General features: G+C 43.7%; 2 protein-coding genes and 1 long non-coding RNA gene across 3 annotated transcripts in view; 1 reads left to right on the top strand and 2 right to left on the bottom strand.

The window, feature by feature from the left end:
- The first annotated feature begins 387 nt into the window (after positions 1-387).
- LOC142303777 (uncharacterized) overlaps positions 388-25387 on the top strand; it is a 131738-nt gene continuing 106738 nt past the window's right edge. Inside the window, exons 1-2 of the long non-coding RNA XR_012753052.1 lie at positions 388-713; positions 8532-8644. This is a non-coding gene — a long non-coding RNA (uncharacterized LOC142303777). The remainder of the gene's footprint in view (positions 714-8531; positions 8645-25387) is intronic.
- LOC142301628 (cholesterol 25-hydroxylase-like protein 1, member 2) lies at positions 13079-14302 on the bottom strand. Its single transcript, XM_075342650.1, has one exon. It carries the CDS (start codon positions 14257-14259, stop codon positions 13318-13320), a length of 942 nt encoding a protein of 313 aa, XP_075198765.1. The 5' UTR covers positions 14260-14302; the 3' UTR covers positions 13079-13317.
- Positions 15613-16410, bottom strand: LOC142301135 (cholesterol 25-hydroxylase-like protein 1, member 1). Its single transcript, XM_075342152.1, has one exon. The coding sequence runs from the start codon at positions 16408-16410 to the stop codon at positions 15613-15615; it is 798 nt and encodes a 265-aa protein (XP_075198267.1).

The following is a 25387-nucleotide window of genomic DNA, read 5'->3' on the forward strand; positions in this document are numbered from 1 at the left end:
GCTCATGTGTATAATGTCACTAATGATGTTGTTAGTGTTATTAGTATTGTTGCTTTTATTAATGATCAGTATTGTATTATTCAGATTGTCCAGTCTTGAGGTTAAAAGACTATTGAATCATCACAGCGTGCATCTTGTGAGGTGATGAATCAAACCTCATCCTCTCTGGTTGAGGATATGCATTGACTCACCAGCATGATACAGATGTTCCTGGATTTGTCATATAAATATAATGCTGTGCTAGTGCTATGTCAATTTTATTTTCATGCCGCAATGTCATTATTTGACCACCAGGAGCCACTGTCTTATAGCACAACAGAAAGACTGTATACAATACAGATGAGGTTTATACAGATGGATGTTAAACACAGGAAGGGGAAGGGCAGCCATTTTAGGTGCAGTCTGGTGTTATCTAGGAAAGAGACATGACATGCCCGACAGCAATATAATGTCATCTGCGTGGAGAAGTATCCCTACGGGATCAGAGTTGCAGCTGAGTGCAATTGATCGTGTCCAAGATCATATCCTCATCAGACAGGATAAGAGTTACTGTAAGAGACGCCGCTGTAAGATGGGAAAAAAGCAAGGCCCAGTATGAGCCACATTAGACACTGTGAACGAGCTGAATCAGCGCCATCTGTGCTATGGTTCACCTGCCAGATGGGATCCTGATCTGTCCACATCCACTGGTTATCTGTCTTCAGCAGACCCAGGTCAGTAAGACGATTCAGACTCACTACGCCGCCGCAGTGGGTAACTGTGCATGCAACATGTTACATTTTGGTGAACAAAAAACACAGAGGAATTATACAGGTATATTGATTGGTGGCGCTACCACATTCCTTATTTCCTTGCTGTTATAAAGGACTTAATACCCACACTTAAAGGGAACCTGTCATCAGAAATTTCGCCCAAAAGCTAAAAGATTCCCCCTCTGCAGCTCCTGGGCTGCATTCTAGGAAGGTCCCTGTTATTATTGTGCCCCATGTGAGACCAAAATAAAGCCTTTATAAAGTTCTACCTTTTTGTATGCAGCTTCTGTAAATCCGTCACGGGGGCGGGCTCTCTGCCGTCCGTTATTCTGCCTCCTGGTCCTGTATGCCGCCCCCATCGCTCCTTTCCATATCTGATGCACCGCCCACTGCTCCAGCCATCCCCGCGCATGCCCAGTGCCAGTCTCACAGGACTGAGCAGTTTGACCGCTGGTGACATGTGCGCAGGCAAGTGATTATGGACGGGACTGTGACTGTTATCAGCAAGTACCCGGCCATAATCTCTTGAGCGCGCAAATCTCTCCAGCATTCACACTGAGCTCAGTGTAGATGCTAGACTGTATGGGCTGCTTCCAGGAATGACGTCCCTTTGTCATGTGATAGGGGCGTGTTCGAAATACTATCACGTGACAAAGGGACGTCATTCCTGGAAGCAGCCCATACAGTCTAGCATCTACACTGAGCTCAGTGTGAATGCTGGAGAGATTTGCGCGCTCAAGAGATTATGGCCGGGTACTTGCTGATAACAGTCACAGTCCCGTCCATAATCACTTGCCTGCGCACACGTCACCAGCGGTCAAACTGCTCAGTCCTGTGAGACTGGCACTGGGCATGCGCGGGGTTGGCTGGAGCAGTGGGCGGTGCATCAGATATGGAAAGGAGCGATGGGGGCGGCATACAGGACCAGGAGGCAGAATAACGGACGCCAGAGAGCCCGCCCCCGTGACGGATTTACAGAAGCTGCATACAAAAAGGTAGAACTTTATAAAGGCTTTATTTTGGTCTCACATGGGGCACAATAATAACAGGGACCTTCCTAGAATGCAGCCCAGGAGCTGCAGAGGGGGAATCTTTTAGCTTTTGGGCGAAATTTCTGATGACAGGTTCCCTTTAAGTGCCATATAAGCACGCAAAAAACTCCGGCCCATATCTGAACTTCTCCAGGAGCAAGCTACTGAAAAAGATTTTAGTGCGAGATAATTGCTTAAGTTGTTTAAAGTTTGTTTTCTGCTTAGCAGCTGCTGCATTTCATTAATTGTTTAGGTATACTCAGGATTATTTCTCTGGTTTTGTAGAAGTCATTGGTTGCGGTTTAGATATAATTGAATATAAGTTTATGAACCATTGTGCTGCATCGCCTGTGAGCCCAGACTTTTCACTCATATAATTGTTCCAGATCTAAAGGGGTTAATAGGTAATCAGCAGCAGGTTTTAGTCAACCAGGCCAGTAGGTAAGCTTATAGTGTATATATAGTTGGTGCATATTGCAAGGGTGCTCAGCTGTACAACACAAGGGTCTTGGCCTCCTAGCTAAGTGTTTCTTAAATATTTTGAGTGTTTCCTTCACTTTTTGGGTATGCGCATCTACGTAACTTAAAAAAAGTATATCTGGAGAGAGAATTGGTGTTAGAGTTGGTTTTCTCATTTGTGACTTTGCTGTATGCTGAGAAACTCACTCAGTACACGGCTTTCACAGTATGCGTGTTGTAAGGGTTCTCCAATTTAAAGAATGGTGGGCCCATGATCACAAGTATGCTATTTGCAGTGACGTGCCAACTTGACGGGCATGGTCTTGCTCAATACAAGTTAATTGAGCAAGGTTCGGACATGCCTAGTCGGAATGTGGCAGGATGTATGCAAACTGCCTACCTGCAGTTCCATAAGGAGTCACAAATCTGACTGCAAATATTTGAAAAAAACTGACCCGCACATCCAGCAAGTGTGTATAGGTGCCAGCTGAAAAAAAAACATATTAACTAGAAAATGCATACAGCTGCACACTAAAAAGTCAACAATGTATAAAGGGAACTTTGGTACTGCATTACTGCTATAGGAATATATGAAAAAAGAGATATTTGGTTTATGTATTGGCCAATGCATGTAAGCCCGGAACCAACGGCAAGGTAATCTCTGTAATCCGGGAACCTACCCTAAATGCCACTATCTAGGTTAAAAGCATCCATGTCTGGGCAAATGCCACTATTTGGACTGTAAACCTCCATGTATCAGCAGCTAGACTCCTGCTATAAAGATTATGCACACAGTTCCCTTTAAACATTGTTGGCTTTTTAGTGTGTAGCTGTATGCATTTTCTATATACTGACTCCAGGCATGAGCACCTAAGCTCATGTATGTACCTTATACTGTATGTGTATGTACTTTAGAGGTGAGGCTCAACAGGGAGTTTGTTTTCATAGTTAGGTATGGAATCATGCATTGCTTGCAGACACAAAAACAGGGGAAAGTAGTGATATTCATATTTGACATCCTATATTGTAACACTAGAACTACTGGACTCATGACACCTATATAGAAATACATGGTGCAAAGTAGTCAAAATGACTACCTCAGTAGTTCTAGTGTTAAATGTCAAATCCAAGAACAGTCATGGAAACTAATATAGCCTAAATATAATGGGTGATGTTTGGTTTCAATTAAGGTGTGCAACATTTGGCAGATACCCCAGCAGAAGCTAAACAGTCCCCATAATACATATGATGGTTTTTATATTAGTTATGCAACAAATACAGTTTGCAACAACACTGATGGTGGTTTTGGTGCCAGATTCCTGTATGAATAGTGGTCCTGTTGACGTATTCATTTACTGATGGTGGTTGTGGAGACATCTCCATGTAATGATGGTTATTCTGGTGCGGTATTCATATACTAATAATGGCTCTGGTGATGTATTAACTTACTGATAATGATTTATCACCAGAACCATCATCACTACAAGGATATGAAACCAAAATCCTCATCAGTACATGAAAACATCACCATGACTATCAACAGTACATAAAAACGGCACCAGAATCATCGTCAGTAAATTAATAGGTCACTAGAGCCACCAGCAGTACATGAATACATCACCAGAACCACCATCAGTAGATAAATGCACCACCAGAACCACTATCGGTACATTCATTAATCACCAGAACCTCCATCAGTACATGAATACATGACTAAGCTTAGTACAGAAATCAATTGTAATGTCAAGTCAGGCCTATAAACATTTGTATCTCATGAACCTACAACTCCCAGTATGTCCTTAACAATAGTAAGGAGATGCTGGACGTTGTTGTTATCAGTCATTATCAGACTGTGGACCATACAGGAACCACATTACTAATGAGACGTAGGAAGTAGGAACAAGTAAATATTTACATCCAGGAACCTTATAGGTGACATTTTCTCTGATTGATTAGTTCTTTTCTTTTCCTTTCGGCCAGATGCTATGGTGACTTTTCACATCAACTGCTTGTCTCTGCAGACTTCACTCTTCTCAGGTCTTCTACAGCACATACATCCGTCACCATGCCCTTAAAGGAAACCAACCACTTGGATTTTACCATATAAAGTAAAGGCAGTGCCATACTGGCACTAGCATGGTGATTAAAATCATACCTTCACTTTTCAGATTTGATCTTTCATTGAAAAAAAATAATTCATAAAGGTCCAGAAATTGGGGCATTCTTTGATTGATATTTGCAACAGGGTGGGTCTTTATGGGTGGAGTCCTCTGTGTAAATTCGTCCTCCTGGCTTGCAACTTTTCTTTATTTAAATTTCTTACTGCGCCGTCATTACTGCTGTTGGTGGTGAGTGCACATTGCTAGTGTGCTAGTGTAATGATTAGGGCTGAGCGAATCTGGACTGTAATAGTCCGGATCCGCACGGTTTCAGCGCTATATCGGTGCCGGACCCAGGCGCGGGATTCCGGGTGCACAATCCGGAATCAGCAATTAATAAAAATAAACAAAACCAGAAATAAATGAGAGTTTCATACTTACCGAGACTCTCTGTCATGGCGGCACACTGCTTCCGGGTTGCGCATTCACTTCCGGTACTATTCATTGCAATCACACAGCTTTCCGTGTTTTCCCCACCCACTGGCCGTCCTCTCATCTGTGATTGGTTGTAGGCTGACGCGCCCCCCCAGCCTGTGACAGTCTCTACTGCGGTCATCGCTTATCGTGGCTCAGTAAATGGCTACACTCAGAACTGGCAGTCGTGCTCTATGGCTGCTCGCTCTGACATGTAGCAGAGCTGGATATGTCGCCGTGGGACATCGTGTGGATTACACCGGAGCTGGAGGAGTGTGTTGGGGTTAATAACGTGGTGAAGGAGGGAGAGTTTTGTACTTTATTTCAAATAAAGGATTTTTCTCTGTATGTTGTTTATTTACATTCATTTACAGGTTTGTGTGATGCAGGTATCTGATAGACGCCTGTGCCATCACAAACCTAGGGTTTAGTAGCAGCCGTGCGCTGTTATTAACCCTTGCTATTAAATCGATTGCCACCGCACCATGGCAATCGAAATGAGCCGATATCGCACCGGAATATTCACATCTAATAGATGCGGCAATACCGGGCGGCTGCGGGCTGAGAATATACCAGCCCCCAGCCGGCGTTACCATGGCTGGGGATGAAAATTAGTTGGAACCGCATGTCGTTTTTTTTTTTTAATTATTTATTTTAAAAAAAAACACACTTGTGAGGGACACCCATGAGTCTGACATCGCAGCACAGCCACACACTTCTGACAGGAACATGCATGTGTTTCAGTCTACATGCACGCTCATGCTCAGACAATGGTAGGCTGTGCCGGGTGTCATGTCTGACAGTGTGACCGGCAGACATTTGCACTGTTTTCCCCGCCCACCGGCCATCCTCTCGTCTGTGATAGGTTGCAGACAGCACGCCCCCAGCCTGTGACATTGTCTACTCCAGTCATCGCGGCTCAGGCTACACTCAGAGCTGGCAGTCTTCTCTATGGCTGCTTGCTCTGACATGTAGCAGAGCTGGATGTGTCGTCGAGGGACGTTGTGTGGATTAATGCAGGGTGTTGGGGGGTTAATAAAGTGGTGAAGGAGGGGGTGTTTGTTCTTTATTTCAAATAAAGGATTTTTCTCTGTGTCTTGTTTATTTACATTCATTTACAGGTTTGTATGATGCAGGTATCTGATAGATGCCTGTGCCATCACAAACCTGGGGTTTAGTAGCAGCCGTGCACCGCTATTAACCCCTGCTATTACCCCGATTGCCACCGCTCCAGGGCAATCGAGAAGAGGCGGCAATGCACCAGGATTGTCACATCTAATAGATGCGTCAACACCGGGCAGTTGCGGGCTGAGAATATACCAGCCCCCAGCCGGCATTATCATGGCTGGGGATGAAAACTGGGGGGGGGACCGCACGTTGGATGTTTTTTTAATTATATATTTAAATTAAAAAAAGCCGCATGCGAGGGACTCCCGCGAGTCTGAAATCGCAGCACAGCCGCACACTTCTGACAGGTGCGTTCATGTGTTTCTAGGTACATGGACGTTCATGTTCAGGGAATGACAGGCTGTAAAAAGAAAAACAATTCCTGCCAGCAGGTGGAAATTTGGTGCTGAAATCTCGTGCAGACAATTTCAGCACCAAATCTGAACCTCCTGGCAAAAAATCGCGGAAAAATAACCATGGCAAAAACCGCGGCAAAAAATGCGTCAAAACATTGCAGGTTTTTTGCCAGGAGGTATAGATTGGATGCAGGAATATGGTGTAAAAATTTCAGCACCAAATTTGTGGAAATTTGGTGCTGAAAGCTGATGCAGATGACTCCAGCACCAAATGTGCACCTCCTAGCAAAAAAGCGTGGCAAAAAACGCGGAAAAATAACCACGGAAAAAACGCAGCAAAAAAAAATGTGTCAAAACACCGCGTTTTTTGCCAGGAGGTGTAGATTGGATGCAGGAATATGGTGTAAAAATTTCAGCACAAAATCTGCATCTTTTGGCTAAAAAAACTGCGATTTTTCTGCTGGGAGATGCAGGTCTGTGAACTCAGTGACCTCCACCTGAGGTCAGGTTACCTGCGATCACAGATGAAGGACCATGGGAACCTCCAGCTGTGACCGCAAATGACCTGAATGACGTCACCGCTCATTGCGCAGCTCATTCATTCTCTGGAGCTCACAGAGAGCGGTCGTGTTCTGTGGCCTTTCTCTGTGATATACAGATGTAGCAGAGCTGAAGCAGCGTGGGACCTCCTGTGAATTACGTCAGAGCTGCAGGGTGTTGGGGTTAATAAGGTGGTGAAGGAGGGGGTGTTTGTATTTTATTCCAAATAAAGGATTTTCTGTGTGTCTGTGTTTATTTACATTCATTTACAGGTTTGTGTGATGCAGGTATCTGATAGACGCCTGTGCCATCACAAACCTAGGGTTTAGTAGCAGCTGTGTGCTGCTATTAACCCCTGCTATTACCCAGATTGGCACTGCATCACGCCAACGGGAAGAGCCGGTATCGAACCGAGATTGTCACAGCTAATAGATGCGGCAATACCGGGCGGCTGCGGGCTGGAATATCAGCCCCAGCCAGCGTTATCTTGGCTGGGGATGAAGATTAGGGGGAACCGCACGTCGGATTTTTTTTAAATTATTTATTTAAAGAAAAAAAACCCGCATGCGGTTTCACCGCAGTCACACATGTGAGGGACTCGCGCGAGTCTGCCTTGGCAGCACCCGGGAAATCCTCTCACGTGTGACTGGATACACAGCACAGATACAGCCCGACAGCTGGGGCTGCAGCCGTGAGCTATTGCTGTGCTGCCGATTGTTTATTTTTTTACCATTATGCTGACCGGCAGACACTTGCACTGCTTTCCCCGCCCACCGGCCATCCTGGCGTCTGTGATTGGTTGCAGTCAGCTGACACGCTGACACTCAGGGTGGGGGCATGTCTAGCTGCAACCAATTACACGCGCCGGTGGGCGGGGTAAACAATGAATATTGAATTGTCGGCCCCGGAAGGGAATAGCGTGACCCGGAAGGTGTGTGCCGCCATGACAGCACCTCGGTGAGTATGCTGCGCTCGCTCCTACACTCCTATCCCCTCCACAAACATTTTTAACCTCCGGATTCTGGTCCCCATTGACTTATATGGGCACCGGATTCCGGAGCAGATCGGACTCTTTTTAAAATCTGGCAGTGATCCGCCGATCCCAGATTTTTGGCCGTTCGATCAACTCTAATAATGATGTCTTCATTAACATGGTGCCAGAGTCAGCATAAGCGCGTACCGTAATCTTAGTGCCATTTTGTGGAAGACACTCTGAATCACCATGCTAGTTCCAGTATGGCACTGCTTTTATTTTATATGGTAAAATCCTGGTGATTGGTTTCCTTTAGAAGAAGAGTGTTATTAAAATGCCCTCTGTATAAAAATATCTGTCCTCTCCAAACTGTACCCCCTCCTCACACTGCCCTCCTATACAGTATGATGGTCACAAAACCCACCCATACAGTATAATAGACACAACAGCCCCCAATATTTACTATGATTTCCATCATAGCCCCCCATGCAGTACAATGTCCACCACAGACCCCATTTCATAGTATGATGGCCCCCACAGCACTCCATACAGTATTAGGGCCCCTCCAGTCACCAATACAGTATAATGGCCACACAGCCCCTTATATACTTTGGATTTGGTGCCATCCATCATTTGTTTTTTACTAATACCCATTTTTATAATTACATTTCTCTATTTAGATATGGCTGTTGTGTTTTATGCGCATCCAGAACATTGGGACAAGAAAGAATAGTGACCACTCATATATCTGCTGCTTGAAGAAAAATTATTCTTTTGATGCTGTGTTTTATGGGTAATTATTGTATTATATTTTATACACTGTTTGATCTGTATATTGGGTTTTTTCTGCACACCCTGTATGCAAATTTGGTTTTGGTCGCTGCTGTTTTATGTATAATGGTCTAATTCTACTATTTTCTAATATGGCTTTGTTCCTTCTTTCTCTCCCTTTTTCAAGAAGGTGGCATTAGCCTACGACCTGTGCATGCGCGGCGTGCTCTAATCTCTCCTACTCCCCTGTGTCTGACGACCAAGCGGATGTCTGGGCTGTGCGCATGCGCACTCCGATTTACGGGACGCCGGACACAGTGGAGGATGGGCATCGGACAGCCGGTGTGCGCCATTATAGGCCGGTAGGATATATATAAACAGCTTCACACTTTACCTCTGCACCTCCCGACAAAGCGGTAGGTGAAACGCGTTGAGGTGCAGGGCGGTGTGGTCTGTGGGGTCCTTTGTACAGTGTCCTGGTGGGTCATTGTAACTTTCACTTTGCTAATCCAGGGCTTTGTGTTGTTTGCTTAGATCCATACCTTTGCCTAAAAGTGGCACACTGTGAGGGGTTAACAGGCATGCTATTTTCTATGGTGTATTTTACCCTTTGTATTTATATTCTGTTATACCGGGACTCTAATGTGCAATACTGTGTATAGGAAGGATTATGGAAGCCATAAAGATCTGGCATGCTCTAGGCACAATTATTATTGTTTCATAGCATTTTTTTTTTAAGCTATTGATTTTTTCCCATTAATTCACACTCTGCACCCCATCTTGTCAGAAAAAAAATGTAGAAATTGTTGCACATTTATTAAACAAGAAAAACTGAAATATCACATGGTCATAAGTATTCAGACCTTTTGCTCAGATACTCATATTTAAGTCCCATGCTGTCCATTATTTGTGATCCTCCTTGAGATGATTCTACTCCTTCATTGCAGTCCAGCTGTGTTTAATTAAACTGATAGGACTAGATTTGGATCGGCACAAACCTGTCTATATAAGACCTTAGAGCTCACAGTGCATGTCAGACCAAATGAGAATCATGAGGTCAAAGGAACTGCCCAAGGAGCTCAGCGACAGAATTGTGGCAAGGCACAGATCTGGTCAAGGTTACAAAAGAATTTCTGCAGTACTCAAGGCTCCTAAGAGAACAGTGGCCTCCATAATCCTTAGATGGAAGAAGTTTGGGACCCACGAACTCTTTATAGACCTGGCCATCCAGCCAAACTGAGCAATCATGAGAGAAGAGTCTTGGTGAGAGGTAAAGAAGAACCCCAAGATCACTGTGGCTGAGCTCCAGAGATGCATAAGGGAGATGGGAGAAAGTTCCACAAAGTCAATTATCACTGCAGCCCTCCACCAGTCGGGCCTTAATGGCAGAGTGGCTCGACGGAAGCCTCTCCTCAGTGCAAGACATATGAAAGCCCGCATAGAGTTTGTAATAAAACACATGAAGGACTCACAGACTTTAAGAAATAAGATGCTCTGGTATGATGAGGCGAAGATAGAACTTTTTGTTGATAGGCACTGCTCATCACTTGTCCAATACAATTCCAACAGTGAAACATGGTGGTGGCAGCATCATGCTATGGGAGTGTTTTTCAGCTGCAGGGACAGGACGACTGGTTGCAATTGAAGGAAAGATGAATGCGGCCAAGTACAGAGATATCCAGAAAGAAAACGTCTTCCAGAGTGATCTGGACCTCAGACTTGGCCGAAGATTCACCTTTCAACAAGACAATGACCCTAAGCACACAGTTAAAATAACAAAGGGGTGGACTCAGAACAACTCTATGACCATTCTTGACTGGCCCAGCCAGAGCCCTGACCTGAACTCAATTGAGCATCTCTGGACAAACCTGAAAATGGCTGTCCACCAATGTTCACCATTCAACCTGACGGAACTGGAGGGGATCTGCCAGGAAGAATGGCAGAGGATCCAGGTGTGAAAAACCTTTTGCATCATTCCCAAGAAGACACATGGCAGTATTATCTCAAAAGTGTGTTTCTACTCAATACTGAGCAAAGTGTCTGAATACTTATGACCATGTGATATTTTAGTTTTTCTTGTTTAATAAATTTGGAAAACATTCTAAATTTCTGGGTTTTTTTGTCAAGATGGGGTGCAGAGTGTACATCAATGAGGAAAAAAATGAACTTTTTTGAATTTACCAAATGGCTGCAATGAAACAAAGAGTGAAACATTTAAAGGGGTCTGAATATATACATTATATATAAGTGATTTCCCGTACAGCCTCATCTACAGTATAGTCACCAGAGCCTCTACTGTATACTGTCTACTGAACTATAAGGTTCCAATCAGCTCCCAGTATAGTATGGTCACCCTCTTGCTATGTCCTCACAGCAAATTTAGACAAATTGGGGCCCTGGGCAAAAATTTAAAATAGGGCCCTAAATGCTAACATATTGCACCATCACGCTTGAACATTTAGGTTGCATATACAGTACATGCACTGAGTTAAGACCGTTAAACAAGCACAATCGACAATATTCAGCTTTTTACACAGGTTGATCAAGAATGATGGGCACAACATAATTACAAATAGATTAATCAGTCCACATATAGGATACCTCATAACTATCCCAGATTCAAGGGGACTCCCGCAATCCTGAAATTCACTGCTTTTGTCCCGGTTCTTGTTCTCAGTGTAGTAAATAAATTAACTCAGTTAAATGTATAAATTACTCCGTGCAGTGAATAAATTACATTTTCATCTGCTCTGGTTTCCAGGATGGGACTTTAACTCATGAGCTCCATAGGAAGTAGCTCTAGCATTGTGCCACTGCCTGTACTAAGGAGCATAGGAAGATTTGGTAATCTTGACCTGTATTGCAGGTAGAGAAGCCAGAAGCAGATTCTTCAGCTACATAGACATATAGATAGATATATACTATATCTCTATGTAGGTGAAGGAAAGTCAGATTCATTTGTTCCTATGAATCTACTATAAAGAAACACGAAAAAAATTACAAAAATGTAATTTTTTTCCTCTTATTTTCACCACAGATCCTGAAGAAGTCTCCACTTCGGAAGCTACACTGATAATGGTATATTAGTGTAGCTCCTGATGCAGACACTGTGGGCCCCCAAGGTAGTGGGGGCCCTGGGCAATTGCCCAGTTTGACCCACCCGAACGCCATCCCTGCTTTTTACTATTATATGGCTGTACTGTTGTTACCAGTCAAAGAAAATTGTAATTTTATCCCAGCAGAGAACTTCCGTTATCCAGTAAGTGTTCTGATGGTTTCTGTTGCGTAAACATATTGGGAAAGATGAAAACATGGAAAAAACATTTGCCACTTTCAAAGATTCTCTGAAATGTCGTTTGTACCATTGAAATAATTATATTCTCCCCAAATATTTTTTACTAAAGACCTCCATTGCATTGGATGGCATTAGCCCAATGATGCTTCGGCCGTCAACTGTCTTGTCCATCTCTCCTATATGTAGTAGTGCTTGCTTGACCAAGTGCTCCTGTGTTAACTATTAGAAAGCATCCAACAGAAATCCATGCCAGCAGCTTATCTCCAGGAGATCAGCGAATGCCAGTTAGAAATCAGACATGCTCAATCGACATCTTAAGCTATATCAGTTGGTCAGCGCCCCCATACACATTAAAGTTTTGTCCGAATTCATCAATTTCAGTGGGTGCCATCGACATTAGTCTAATGTGTATGGGGGGGCTTTAAATTATACTAAACTATAGTAAAGTAGATAATTGTGTTGTTCCTTTTACCATAAAAGAGCCAAGAACAATTATAAATGTTTAGCTTGATAGAGATTTCCTTTGCGTATACAAGAATATACAAGAAGTATTTTTCATAAAAGGAATAGGTGATAACTTGTTCATCAGTGGGAGTAAAACTGCTGGAACCTGCACCGATCGTAAGAACAGGTAACTTTTATGTCTGTTAGAATGGAGCAGCAGTGTGCATATGCGTCCTGCACTCCTTTCATTCTCTGTTGGGCTGTGGAGTGCTACACTTGGCTTTTACCAGCAGCCCTATAGAAAATAAATGGAGCCAGGGCTGAGTGTCTCACCTGACACACCATTTGGTAACGGGCATAAAACTTCCTTGTCGTGGATACATTTCTCTGATCTGCCAATCGGCGCAGGTCACAGGAGCCAGAGCCCACATATCAGGAAGTTATCACTTGTCCTATGGATAAGTGGAATCTTGTCTTCACCAGAAAACCCCTTTGACGGTAATCAAATCTCTCAGATCCTGACCTATGTGGCGAACGTAAGTGTTTGCAAATGACAACACATTGAAAACATCTACATTATATTGATGTTCTGTAGAAAAACGTGATTAGAATTTGGTATATAAATGCCTGCAAACATGCCAACATACCTTCTTATTTTTCGAATATGTATGTAGTTTTCTTACATCCTCCTTCCAAATAAATAGAACCTTCTAAATATTTGACAAAACAAAAGCAGTGTTTTACTGTAATGGACGATTAGGACAATGCTAGAGTTGTTCGCTAGCCAAAAACCCAGAACACATTTTAGTAAGTTATGTTTTCTCAATGTACTGTAAACCTTAACCATAAATTGCAATTCTGGTGACGAAACAATTACATATTCTCATTAACAACTGAAACATTCTCATTATTATCAAAACATAGAAACATGTTGCTCTTTATATATAATATATAATTTATATGTTCCTTTCTTCAGCAACCCTATCTGTTGGTGAGATGCTTTCATCATACAGGTTATCTTCCTGTTGACTAGCACAGCAGGTTTTATTTGGGCTAGCCACCTCCAGTATGCCCTTAGCAAAAGAAAAGTCTGCATGTGTGCCGAAAATTTTGTCCCAATGTGTAAAGTGGGGAGCATAGTTGCTCATGGGTTTCTGGTGATGCACATCATGTTTATTTGGCCCCCCATAAATTCCAAATGGTATCAGATGTGAAGTGGACCATGGAAAATCATAACCACAATGGTCTTCAACAGAGATATATACATGAAATACCATAAATATCCAGGTTGTGAGAATATGGCACCTGAAGATTATAGGGTTTATTGTAGTCCAGAATCCAACAGTCACCAATTCCCAGCCCCCAAGACATTGTGTGGCTAAGGAAAAAGGAGCCATGTATTCATGATGAATGGCATGGAATGTTTTGTATAGCCACCTGTTCTTATGATGGATCATGTGCCAAATAAAATATTGAAAATCAAATAGCAGGAGGCTTGCCGTCACGCCAAACACTAGATCCAAAATGCTCGGAGCCTCTTCTGGCAATGGACATGGAGGTCTCCAGTACCACTGGGCAAAAGCAGCTGGAAAAATAAAGAACAGGTGGTTGTATAGAGTCACTCCGAGGCAATGGAGAATCATTGGTCCAGTTGGATTTCTGTCCTGTTGGATCTTATACTTGTGTATAAAAGGCCATCTTCTACCCACGATGTTGAAAACCAGGTACGGCACGCAGGAGATAACATAGCATGACACAGTAAGGACTACTGGAAAAAGTGGAGATCTAAGAGTATCAGCATAATGAAGCCGCAAGTAGTTCCACAATGGCTGGAGAAGTGGTCTGCTGTGAAGGTATGTGTCCAGAGCATGGGACAGACAGGAGAAGGCTTCCATCATCAGCACCTGCTTAGCTATAATCTTCAAGGGAAATGCTGCATAGGATCTTCCTTTTTATTATTCATTTGGATGGCGCTGAGCTGACTCCCCCTCCCATTCGCAGCTTTCACAAACCCAACAATTCAGACCCTTTCCAGCTCCCTGACAACACAGCCTGGCTCCAACAGGATAATGTGACTGCTTTAAAGGGGCCACAATTCACATTCAACAGCTTTTAATTTCAGCACTGAAACAGTGAATGGATAAGTGGCTTTACATGTGCAATTTAATTCACATACATACAAAATATCTGCATTTAAAAGGCTTGTAACTCAAAACATCTACCTTCTTCAATTTAACCCTATTGGTTTAGAAGCACTGTACAAAATTAGTGTTATGTTACTGTTGAATTATTTACTTACTGAAACTGAGACCTGACACATCAGAATGGTCTTCATTGTACAATTATCACTAAGATCAACATATTTAGAATGCGGAAAGTATGACTTTTATTGTCTGCTATAACAATTCTTGTAATACAGACATGTTTACGAGGTGAGTATCAGATACGTGGGTACGCTGTGCTTATTTTCTCTTTTAGTGTTGTTTCTTTATTACTATTGATTATTGAATGACACTTAGGATTTACTGGGCTGAGAAGCAAATTCGGCAGTTAAACTACATTACTGCAGACTGCCAAATTGTGGCAGCATGTGATGTGCACACAGTAACGATTCTCCTGTATATCCTGTGCGGGTCGGCATAACTACATGTATTTGATTTTCATACTTGCCGTCACATGCTGGCCAGTCTCATCTGGCTTCTGGCAGTAGAAAAGAATTGAGAAAAGCTTGACCGCCCACTAAGGGGAATCCTGACAGTGTGCGCATTGTAGTCTGCATATTCTTCAGTCACATAAAGTGATTTTAGTCTTTGGTTCTTAGACCAGACAACCCCATTAAACTCGCAAATGCCTTATATAACTACTTACCGGAAATATACTTTGATTTAGATTCTATATTAAAGATGAAATATTAAGTGTTTATGTTCTAACAAAATGTATTTCACTTTAATGAGATATTATAAATATATATATTTTACTACTACACTACATAATATGACTATAACAGTTACCAATCACGTTTTTTGAGTCCCAGACATTAATCATACATGTACGATATTGCATAGATGATTCTAATATATTCCTTTCTACTGGTGGATCTAAATTAAAATAAGATGCATTGAACATATACATGTAAAAACCCATTTTTAAGAATGTTTTAATTTCTTAGCTCAAACATCAAAAATTATTTTGTTTCCCTTTACTTAGCTGTTTTACCAATTATAGTAATTTTTACAAGGAATCATTGGATATTAGGTATTTTCGCTAGTAGAACAAGTAGTTCCACAAATTAAGTCCCAATGTCGAAAAAATGGAGCAAAGTTTGTTCCTGGCTTTTGATGATGCATGTCATGAGCTAAAGCCCCTCCATATAAGCCAAGTGGAAATATACGGTGAAGAGACCAGGGGAAATTATAGCCAATGTGATCATCTACAGACATCCAAATACTAATAAGGTTACAAGTCCATGATGTCAATGGATGGCATCCTAATTGGAGTGGATTCATTGTACTCCAAAACCCAACAGTCATCAATTCATAGCCACTGAGGTTTTGACTTGACCATGAAAATGGTGCCACATACTCGTGGTGAATAGCATGGACCTTTTTGTATAACCAGAGGTTTTTATGGTGTAGTACATGCCATATAAAATACTGTAAGTCAAACAAAAGCAGGCATCCCAAGACCTCCCCAAGAAGAGTACAAATGGAAGGAGCACTTACTGGCAAGAATACAGGTGGCATCCACAACCAATTCAAAAATACAACTGGAAAGACATAAATCACATGGTTAATCACAGCCCTCCAGACACAGAAAATCATCATCCTTATTGTTGGTTGCTTGTCCTTTTGAATTTTGTATTGATAGAAAAATTGGCATCGCTCTCCCAGAATGTCTATGATAGCAAATGGTAAACTGAAGCATACAAAACCAGAAAATGCCAGCAAGACAGGGAAAGCAGGACTAGTCACTGGGCCACCAAACTCCGCAAGGATGTAATCCCAAAATGGCTGAAGAAGCAAAAGTTGGCTGGAAGTAGATGAGTCCATTCTGATATTTGTGTTCAGAGTCTCTCACTGGCCAATTTATCTGGCAACTAATCCATAGACCTAGATATAGGGTGTATTAAAGATTTTTTTTTTTCTATAAGATTTTTCAAGATCTGGGAGAACAATCTGATTACATAATGACACAAAAAGTAATTGTGTAGCTTGCAGATTAGCTTCTAAGTAAAAGCGGATAAGTATTTGAAATCCGACAACAAAGACTAGAAAAAATGCCCTAGTCACGATAGCAAAGGATAAAATCTTAGCATCTGTTATAACTCTGTAAATGCTAAAAGGATGTAAAAAAAGAGTTAATGCAAGCTTGACACTACCATGCAAGGGAAATAGAGAAATGACTCACTGCAGTCTGATGTCCAGTGAGGATAATCAGGAGGTGCTGAGCTGATTCAATCCCAAGCGAAGAGAAGATAGTCAATTCACATAAGAAGGTAAATCGCAGCACTCTCTTCCAAGTTAAAAAGTCCAATTTATTGGATATCACTTAAAACACATCCCTGGAAGGAGTCTGCAGTCACAGGGGGAAAGTGCAGGAGTGCAAACAATAACCATTTCACTCCAATGTGCGCCCCCCCGGGTCTGTATCTGTTACAGACCCGTGGAAGCGCACCTCGGCACAAAACGGCCATCGTCTGCACTCTTGCACTGTCCCCCTTCCCCTGTGACTGTGATCCCCATCCAGGGACGTGTTTTAAGTGATATCCAATAAATTGGACTTTTTAACTTGAAAGAGAGTGGTGTGATGTACTTTCTTATGTGAACTGCTACAAGTACGGTATGTTACACACATTTAACACTAGAAGTCCCAGAGAGGGGTCATTTAACATTTCTACCTTTGGAACCCAGAGATGGGTCGAATGACATTCTTTTGTTTACACCTTCTTACAAGACCTTTGTTGAAGTGGATCAACACAATTGCCCCCTGCAGATTCCTCAGGCAATGGCCACATTTACAAATGAAAGGATGCTAATTGGAGCCATCAGAGTTGTCAGTTTGGACTAAAGGGTACTTTACACGCTGCGACATTGCTAGCATTTGCTAGCGATGTCGAGCGCGATAGCACCTGCCCCCGTTGCACGGCCGATATGTGGTGATCGCTGCCGTAGCAAACATCGCTACGGCAGCGTCACATGCACATACCTGCTCTGCGACGTCGCTGTTACCGGCGAACCGCCTCCTTTCTAAGGGGGGCGGTTCGTTCAGCGTCACAGCGACGTCACAGCAGTGTGACTGAGCCGCCGCCCAATAGCAGAGGAGGGGAGGAGATGAGTGGACTGAACATGCCGCCCACCTCCTTCCTTCCTCCTTTTCCGGTGGACGGAGGGTAAGGAGATGTTTGTCGTTCCAGCGGCGTCACACATAGCGATGTGTGCTGCCGCAGGAACGAGAAACAACATCGTACCTGCAGCAGCACCGATATTATGGAAATGAACGACGTGTCAACGAGCAACGATTTTGCACGTTTTTGCGCTCGTTGACTGTCGCTCATTTGTGTTACACACTGCGATGTCGCTACCAGCGCCGGATGTGCATCACTAACGACGTGACCCCGACGATATATCGACAGCGATGTCGCAGCGTGTAAAGTACCCCTTAAGGTCATTTTACCCTCTTTCAGGACTTCAGGGGGGAGCTTGAAATTTCTGGGACTTCTAGTGTTAATACAACAGAGTTTAATTTTTATTCTTTGGTCCCTTCCTACTATTCATGCCCAAAAATCGTTATGTGCCTTAATTTCAAAATATTTAGCCCCCCCCAAAAAAAACCCTGTAAATCTCAAAACTATTACTTACTGTTCCTAACTTCATTGTTGTAAAATTATAATTGTCAAATGTTCGTCAGAAAAATATCTTGAGTAAGAATAGTAGTTAATTATACAGAAAGATGAATCCTTTTTATTTCATTCATACTGCGGCAATCACAATATGGAGATGAAAAAAATGTGCATTCTGGCTTCTACAGTAAGGCAGCCCATATTGCTCAGCTTTATGAATCACATGCTGGCTTCTCATAAAGATACATCCACTCAAAAGCTGTTTCTGTAGCTGCAAAATGATTGCTCATGCTCATGATTTTTACTTCTTATCAATCAGAGGTGATTCCATATTAGTGGATATTTAGAAACTGAATTATAATTTAGAAAAGGTCTGTGGATAATTTTTCTCAGTAAATTTAGTACTAAACAATGAACATACAGTTAGGTCCAGAAATATTTGGACAGTGACACAATTTTCGCGAGTTGGGCTCTGCATGCCACCACACAGAATTCAAGTGCAGATTGTAACGTTTAATTTGAAGGTTTGAACAAAAATATCTGATAGAAATTGTAGGAATTGTACACATTTCTTTACAAACACTCCACATTTTAGGAGGTCAAAAGTAATTGGACAAATAAACCAAACCCAAACAAAATATTTTTATTTTCAATATTTTGTTGCGAATCCTTTGGAGGCAATCACTGCCTTAAGTCTGGAACCCATGGACATCACCAAACGCTGGGTTTCCTCCTTCTTAATGCTTTGCCAGGCCTTTACAGCCGCAGCCTTCAGGTCTTGCTTGTTTGTGGGTCTTTCCGTCTTAAGTCTGGATTTGGGCAAGTGAAATGCATGCTCAATTGGGTTAAGATCTGGTGATTGACTTGGCCATTGCAGAATGTTCCACTTTTTTGCACTCATGAACTCCTGGGTAGCTTTGGCTGTTTGCTTGGGGTCATTGTCCATCTGTACTATGAAGCGCCGTCCGATCAACTTTACGGCATTTGGCTGAATCTGGGCTGAAAGTATATCCCGGTACACTTCAGAATTCATCCGGCTACTCTTGTCTGCTGTTATGTCATCAATAAACACAAGTGACCCAGTGCCATTGAAAGCCATGCATGCCCATGCCATCACGTTGCCTCCACCATGTTTTACAGAGGATGTGGTGTGCCTTGGATCATGTGCCGTTCCCTTTCTTCTCCAAACTTTTTTCTTCCCATCATTGAGGTATAGGTTGATCTTGGTCTCATCTGTCCATAGAATACTTTTCCAGAACTGAGCTGGCTTCATGAGGTGTTTTTCAGCAAATTTAACTCTGGCCTGTCTATTTTTGGAATTGATGAATGGTTTGCATCTAGATGTGAACCCTTTGTATTTACTTTCATAGAGTCTTCTCTTTACTGTTGACTTAAGGCTACTTTACACACTGCGATATCGGTCCCGATATCGCTAGTGTGGGTACCCGCCCCCATCTGTTGCGCGACACGGGCAAATCGCTGCCCGTGTCGCACAACAGCCGTCACACATACTTACCTGTCCAGCGACGTCGCTGTGACGGGCAAACCGCCTCCTTTCTAAGGGGGCGGTCCGTGCGGCGTCACAGCGACGTCACTGAAGCGTCACTGAACTGCCGCCCAATAGCAGCGGAGGGGCGGAGATGAGCGGGACGTAACATCCCGCCCACCTCTTTCCTTCCTCATAGCGGACGGGAGGCAGGTAAGGGGAGCTTCCTCGTTCCTGCGGCGTCACACGCAGCGATGTGTGCTGCCGCAGGAACGAGGAACAACTTCGTTACTGCTGCAGTAACGATTTTTAAGAATGGACCCCATGTCACCGATTAGCGATTTTGCATGTTTTTGCAACGATGCAAAATCGCTTATCGGTGTCACACGCAACGGCATCGCTAATGCGGCCGGATGTGCGTCACAAAATCCGTGACCCCAACGACTCCGCATTAGCGATGTCGCAGCGTGTAAAGCCCGCTTTAGAGACAGATACACCTACTTCACTGAGAGTGTTCTGGACTTCAGTTGATGTTGTGAATGGGTTCTTCTTCACCAAAGAAAGTATGCGGCGATCATCCACCACTGTTGTCATCCGTGGACGCCCAGGCCTTTTTGAGTTCCCAAGCTCACCAGTCAATTCCTTTTTTCTCAGAATGTACCCGACTGTTGATTTTGCTACTCCAAGCAAGTCTGCTATCTCTCTGATGGATTTTTTCTTTTTTTTTCAGCCTCAGGATGTTCTGCTTCACCTCAATTGAGAGTTCCTTAGACCGCATGTTGTCTGGTCACAGCAACAGCTTCCAAATGCAAAACCACACACCTGTAATCAACCCCAGACCTTTTAACTACTTCATTGATTACAGGTTAACGAGGGAGACGCCTTCAGAGTTAATTGCAGCCCTTAGAGTCCCTTGTCCAATTACTTTTGGTCCCTTGAAAAAGAGGAGGCTATGCATTACAGAGCTATGATTCCTAAACCCTTTCTCCGATTTGGATGTGAAAACTCTCATATTGCAGCTGGGAGTGTGCACTTTCAGCCCATATAATATATATAATTGTATTTCTGAACATGTTTTTGTAAACAGCTAAAATAACAAAACTTGTGTCACTGTCCAAATATTTCTGGCCCTGACTGTATATGCTTCCCATCTTCCAGGCATTTGCCTTGGAGATCCATTAAGAAAAATTGTATGCATTTTTCTAACAAATGGGGCACATCTCTCTCAGACTGAAAACAATAATGATATGAAATTATATTAACCCCTTCACCCCCGGCCACTAAAACACCCTAATGACCGGGCCATTTTTTGCAATTCTGATCAGTGTCACTTTGACAGGTTATAACTCTGGAACGCTTCAACGGATCCTGGCGAATCTGAGATTGTTTTTTCGTGACATATTGTACTTCATGTCAGTGGTAAATTTAGGCCGATATTTTTTGCGTTTATTTGTGAAAATTTAGGAAATTTTGTGAAAATTATGAAAATTTCGCAATTTTCAAACTTTGAAAATTTATGCCAATAAATCTGAGAGATATGTCACACAAAATAGTTAATAAACAAACTTTCCCACTTGTCTACTTTCCATCAGCGCAATTTTTCGAAACAAAATTTTTTTTCGTTAGGAAGTTAGAAGGGGTCAAAGGTCATCAGCAATTTCTCATTTTTCCAACAAAAATTTACAAAAGAATTTTTTTTAGGGACCACATCACATTTGAAGTGACTTTGAGAGGCCGAGGTGACAGAAAATACCCAAAAGTGACCCCATTCTAAAAACTACACCCTTCACACTGCTCAAAACCACATCCAAGAAGTTTATTAACCCTTGCTTCACAGGAACCAAAGCAATGTGGAAGGAAAAAATGAAAATTTTACTTTTTAACAGAAAAATGTTACTTTAGCCATAAAATTTTCATTTTTACAAGGGAGAAAAGAGAAAGTGCACCATACAATTTACTGTGCATTTTCTCCTGAGTCCGCTGATACCCCATATGTGGTAAAAATTAATTGTGCGCATGGCAGAGGTCGAAAGGGAAGGAGCGCCATTTGAATTTTTGAACGCAAAATTAGCTGCACTCATTAGTGGACGCCATGTCGGGTTTGAAGACCCCCTGAGGTGCCTAAACAATGGAGCTCCCCCACAAGTGACCCCATTTTGGAAACTAGAGCCCTCAAATAATTTTTCTAGATGTTTGGTGAGCACTTTGAATACCTGGGGGCTTCACAGAACTTTATATTGTTGAGCCGTGAAAAGAAAAAATTTTTTTTTTACCACAAAACGGTTGCTTCAACTAGGTAGCTTTTTTTTCACAAGGGTATCAGGAAAAAATGCACCATAAAATGTATTGTACATTTTTTCCTGAGTACGCAGATACCTCATATGTGGTGGAAATCAAATGTTTGGACACACGGCATGGCTCGGAAGGCAAGGAGCGCGATTTGAATTTTTGAGTGCAAAATTAGCTGCACTCATTAGCGGACGCCATGTCGGGTTTGAAGACTCCCTGAGGTGCCTAAACAAGGGAGCTCCCGCATAAGCGACCCCATTTTCGAAACTAGAGCCCTCAAATAATTTTTCTAGATGTTTGATGTGCACTTTGAACCCCTGGGGGCTTCACAGAAGTTTATAACCTTGAGCCATGAAAAGAAAAAACATTTTTTTTACCACAAAACGGTTGCTTCAACTAGGTAGCTTTTTTTTTCACAAGGGTATCAGGAAAAAATTCACCATGAAATTTATAGTGCATTTTTTCCTGAGTACGGCGATACCTCATATGTGGTGGAAAGTAATTGTTTGGGTGCATGGCGGGGCTCAGAAGAGAAGGAACGCCATTTGACAGCAAAATTGGTTTGAATCAGTAGTGGACGCCATGTCACCTTTGGAGACCCTCTATGGTGCCTAAACAGTGGAGCTCCCCCACAAATTACCCCAATTTTGGAACTAGACCCCCTCAAGGAATTTATCTAGATATTTGGTGAGCCCCTTGTACCCCCAGGGGCTCCACAGAAGTTGATAACGTTGAACCGTGAAAATTATTATTTTTTTTTTAACCACAAATTTTTTGCATCACTCAGGTAGCTTTTTTTTTTTTACAACGGTATCAGGAAAAACTGCGCCATAGAACGTATTGTGCAATTTTTCCTGAGTACGTAGATACCTCATATGTGGTGGAAAGTAATTGTTTGGGCGCATGGCAGGGCTCAGAAGAGAAGGAACGCCATTTGACTTTTCAAACACACAGACGCGGTGCACTAATCAGCCGCTGCAGGACGCACGGTCGGATGCGATACAAAAAGCGTCAGGGATATGGAAAAAAAAAGTCACGCCAAAAATTGACCATGGATGCAGATACGTTATGTGCATCCCTGATCAGCGCTTGGCGGGACGCACGGACGGATGCAATACAAAAAGCGTCAGGGATACGGAAAAAAAGTCATGCCAAAAATTGACCATGGATGCAGATACGTTATGTGCATCCCTGATCAGCACTTGGCGGGACGCACGGACGGATGCGATACAAAAAGCGTCGCAGATACGGAAAAAAGTCACGCCAAAAATTGAGCAGGGATGCCGATCCGTTATGTGCATCCCTGATCAGCGCTCGGCGGGACGCACGGACGGATGCGATACAAAAAGTGTCAGGGATACGGAAAAAAGTCATGCCAAAAATTGAGCAGGGATGCCGATCCGTTATGTGCATCCCTGATCAGCGCTTGGCGGGACGCACGGACGGATGAGGTGTAAAAATGGACAGGATACAGGAAAAAAAAAAAAATGTTATACTCACAGTACCCAGAGGATTAGCAGGAGGATCACTGACCAGAAGAGCTGCAGGAGGAACAGCTTTACAGGAGCAGCAGGCAGGACGTTGGGCAGATCAGCAGAATGCCCAGGAAGGACCCAGCGATGGAGGCAGAGGTGATCGGGCCAGTTAAGACCTCGGACGAGCCGGTGAAGACAGATAAGAGGACGTCGGGGGAGAGCAGAGGGGTAGGGGGAGAGCAGAGGGGGAGAGAGGGGAGAGCAGAGGGGGAGAGGGGGGGAGAGCAGAGGGGGAGGGGGGGAGAGCAGAGGGGGAGACCGGAGAGGGAGCTGCAGAAGCAGAATAGAGATAATGGGGGAGGCAGTCAGATCGCGGGGGGAGCAGATCGGGATATCTCGGGGGCAGATCGGGGCGTGGGGGGGGCAGATCGCAGGGGGGCACGGGCAGGGGCCAACACGGGAGCGCGCACGGGGCACCACGGGAGCGCGCACGGGCTGCAGGGTAAGCACAGTACTCACGTGCAGCAGGATCGGTGACCTCAGCTACGGCGGCGGCAGCAGCGGTGGCGTGGTACCACAAGTACCAGCCACTGCACGCTGCAGACATGTTGGGGGAGGGCTCGCAGGCCAGCACAGGCTTGGGGAGGGCGGCCACCGGCAGATCAGACCGCCCCACTTCACACTGATTGGAGCGATTGCGCGTCATAGCACGATCGCTCCAATCAGTGCTGCAGGGGCTGGGGGTGACATTTTAGAGCTCCGGCTATGATTTGTTGAAGCTGCTAGAGCAGATCATAGCCGGATCTCACAGTATCGCAGTAATTCTGGCATTATTTGTGCCGAAATTAGTGCGAACGATGTGGTTGGCGGTTCAGATTTGAACAGCCAATCACATCGATCGTCGATAGGGAGTGGCGATGTCACCCCCCCTGGGGTCAAGCAAAGGTCCCCTGCTGTAAGAAACAGCAGGGGACATCATTTGAAAGCCGTTGCTATGGCCACGGCAATCAAATGAAGTTTAGGCCGTAAAATTACGTCCCTGGTCGTTAAGTCACGTTAAAATAGGACGTAATTTTACTGCCCGCGGTCGTGAAGGGGTTAAAGAGAATCTGTCAGCAAATTTTTGCTATCTCATATGAGAGCATCATGCTATAGGTAAGGAGATCCTGAATCCAACAATGTATTACTTAGTTTACTGGGTGCAACCGTTTTGACACAATCAGAATTAATAAGCTTTAAGGCTGCTTTACACGCAGCGACATTGCTAGTGATGTCTCTCGTGAAAGCACCCGCCCCGTCGTTTGTGCATCACGGGCAAATCGCTGCCCGTGGTGCACAATATCGTTAGTCCCCGTCACACGGACTTACCTGCCTGGCGACGTTGCTGTTGCCGGCGAACCACCTCCTTTCTAAGGGGGCCGTTTGTGCGGCATCACAGCGACGTCACACGGCAGCCGTACAATAGAAGCGGAGAGGCGGAGAGCAGGCAAAAGAAAGTGACGCCCACCTCGTTGCCGGAGGATGCGGGTACGATGTTGTTCATAGTACCAGGGGTGTCTCACGTAGCGATGTGTGCTGCCTCAAGAACGACGAACAACCTGCGTCCAGCACCAGCAACAATATTTGGGATTAGAACGACGTGAGTATTTTTGATCGTTAGCGGTTGTTCATACGTATCACACGCAACGACGCCGCTAACGAGAACGGATGTGCGTCACGAATTCCGTGACCCCAACGACATCTCGTTAGCAATGTCGTTGCGTGTAACGGGGCCTTTAGTATTGGAGAAGAGCAGAGTGAGCTTCCATAAAGATCTACACTATTCCCTGGCTCCCCCTGTACAGCCCCAAAAACATTTATAAATTCTCTCGCACAATATGTTAATCTTTAAAAAGATTTTTGGAGGGTATACAGGGGGAGTTGGGGGATAATATACA

This window comes from Anomaloglossus baeobatrachus, chromosome 4 (genome assembly GCF_048569485.1).
Source record: "Anomaloglossus baeobatrachus isolate aAnoBae1 chromosome 4, aAnoBae1.hap1, whole genome shotgun sequence".
Lineage (NCBI taxonomy): Eukaryota > Metazoa > Chordata > Amphibia > Anura > Aromobatidae > Anomaloglossus > Anomaloglossus baeobatrachus.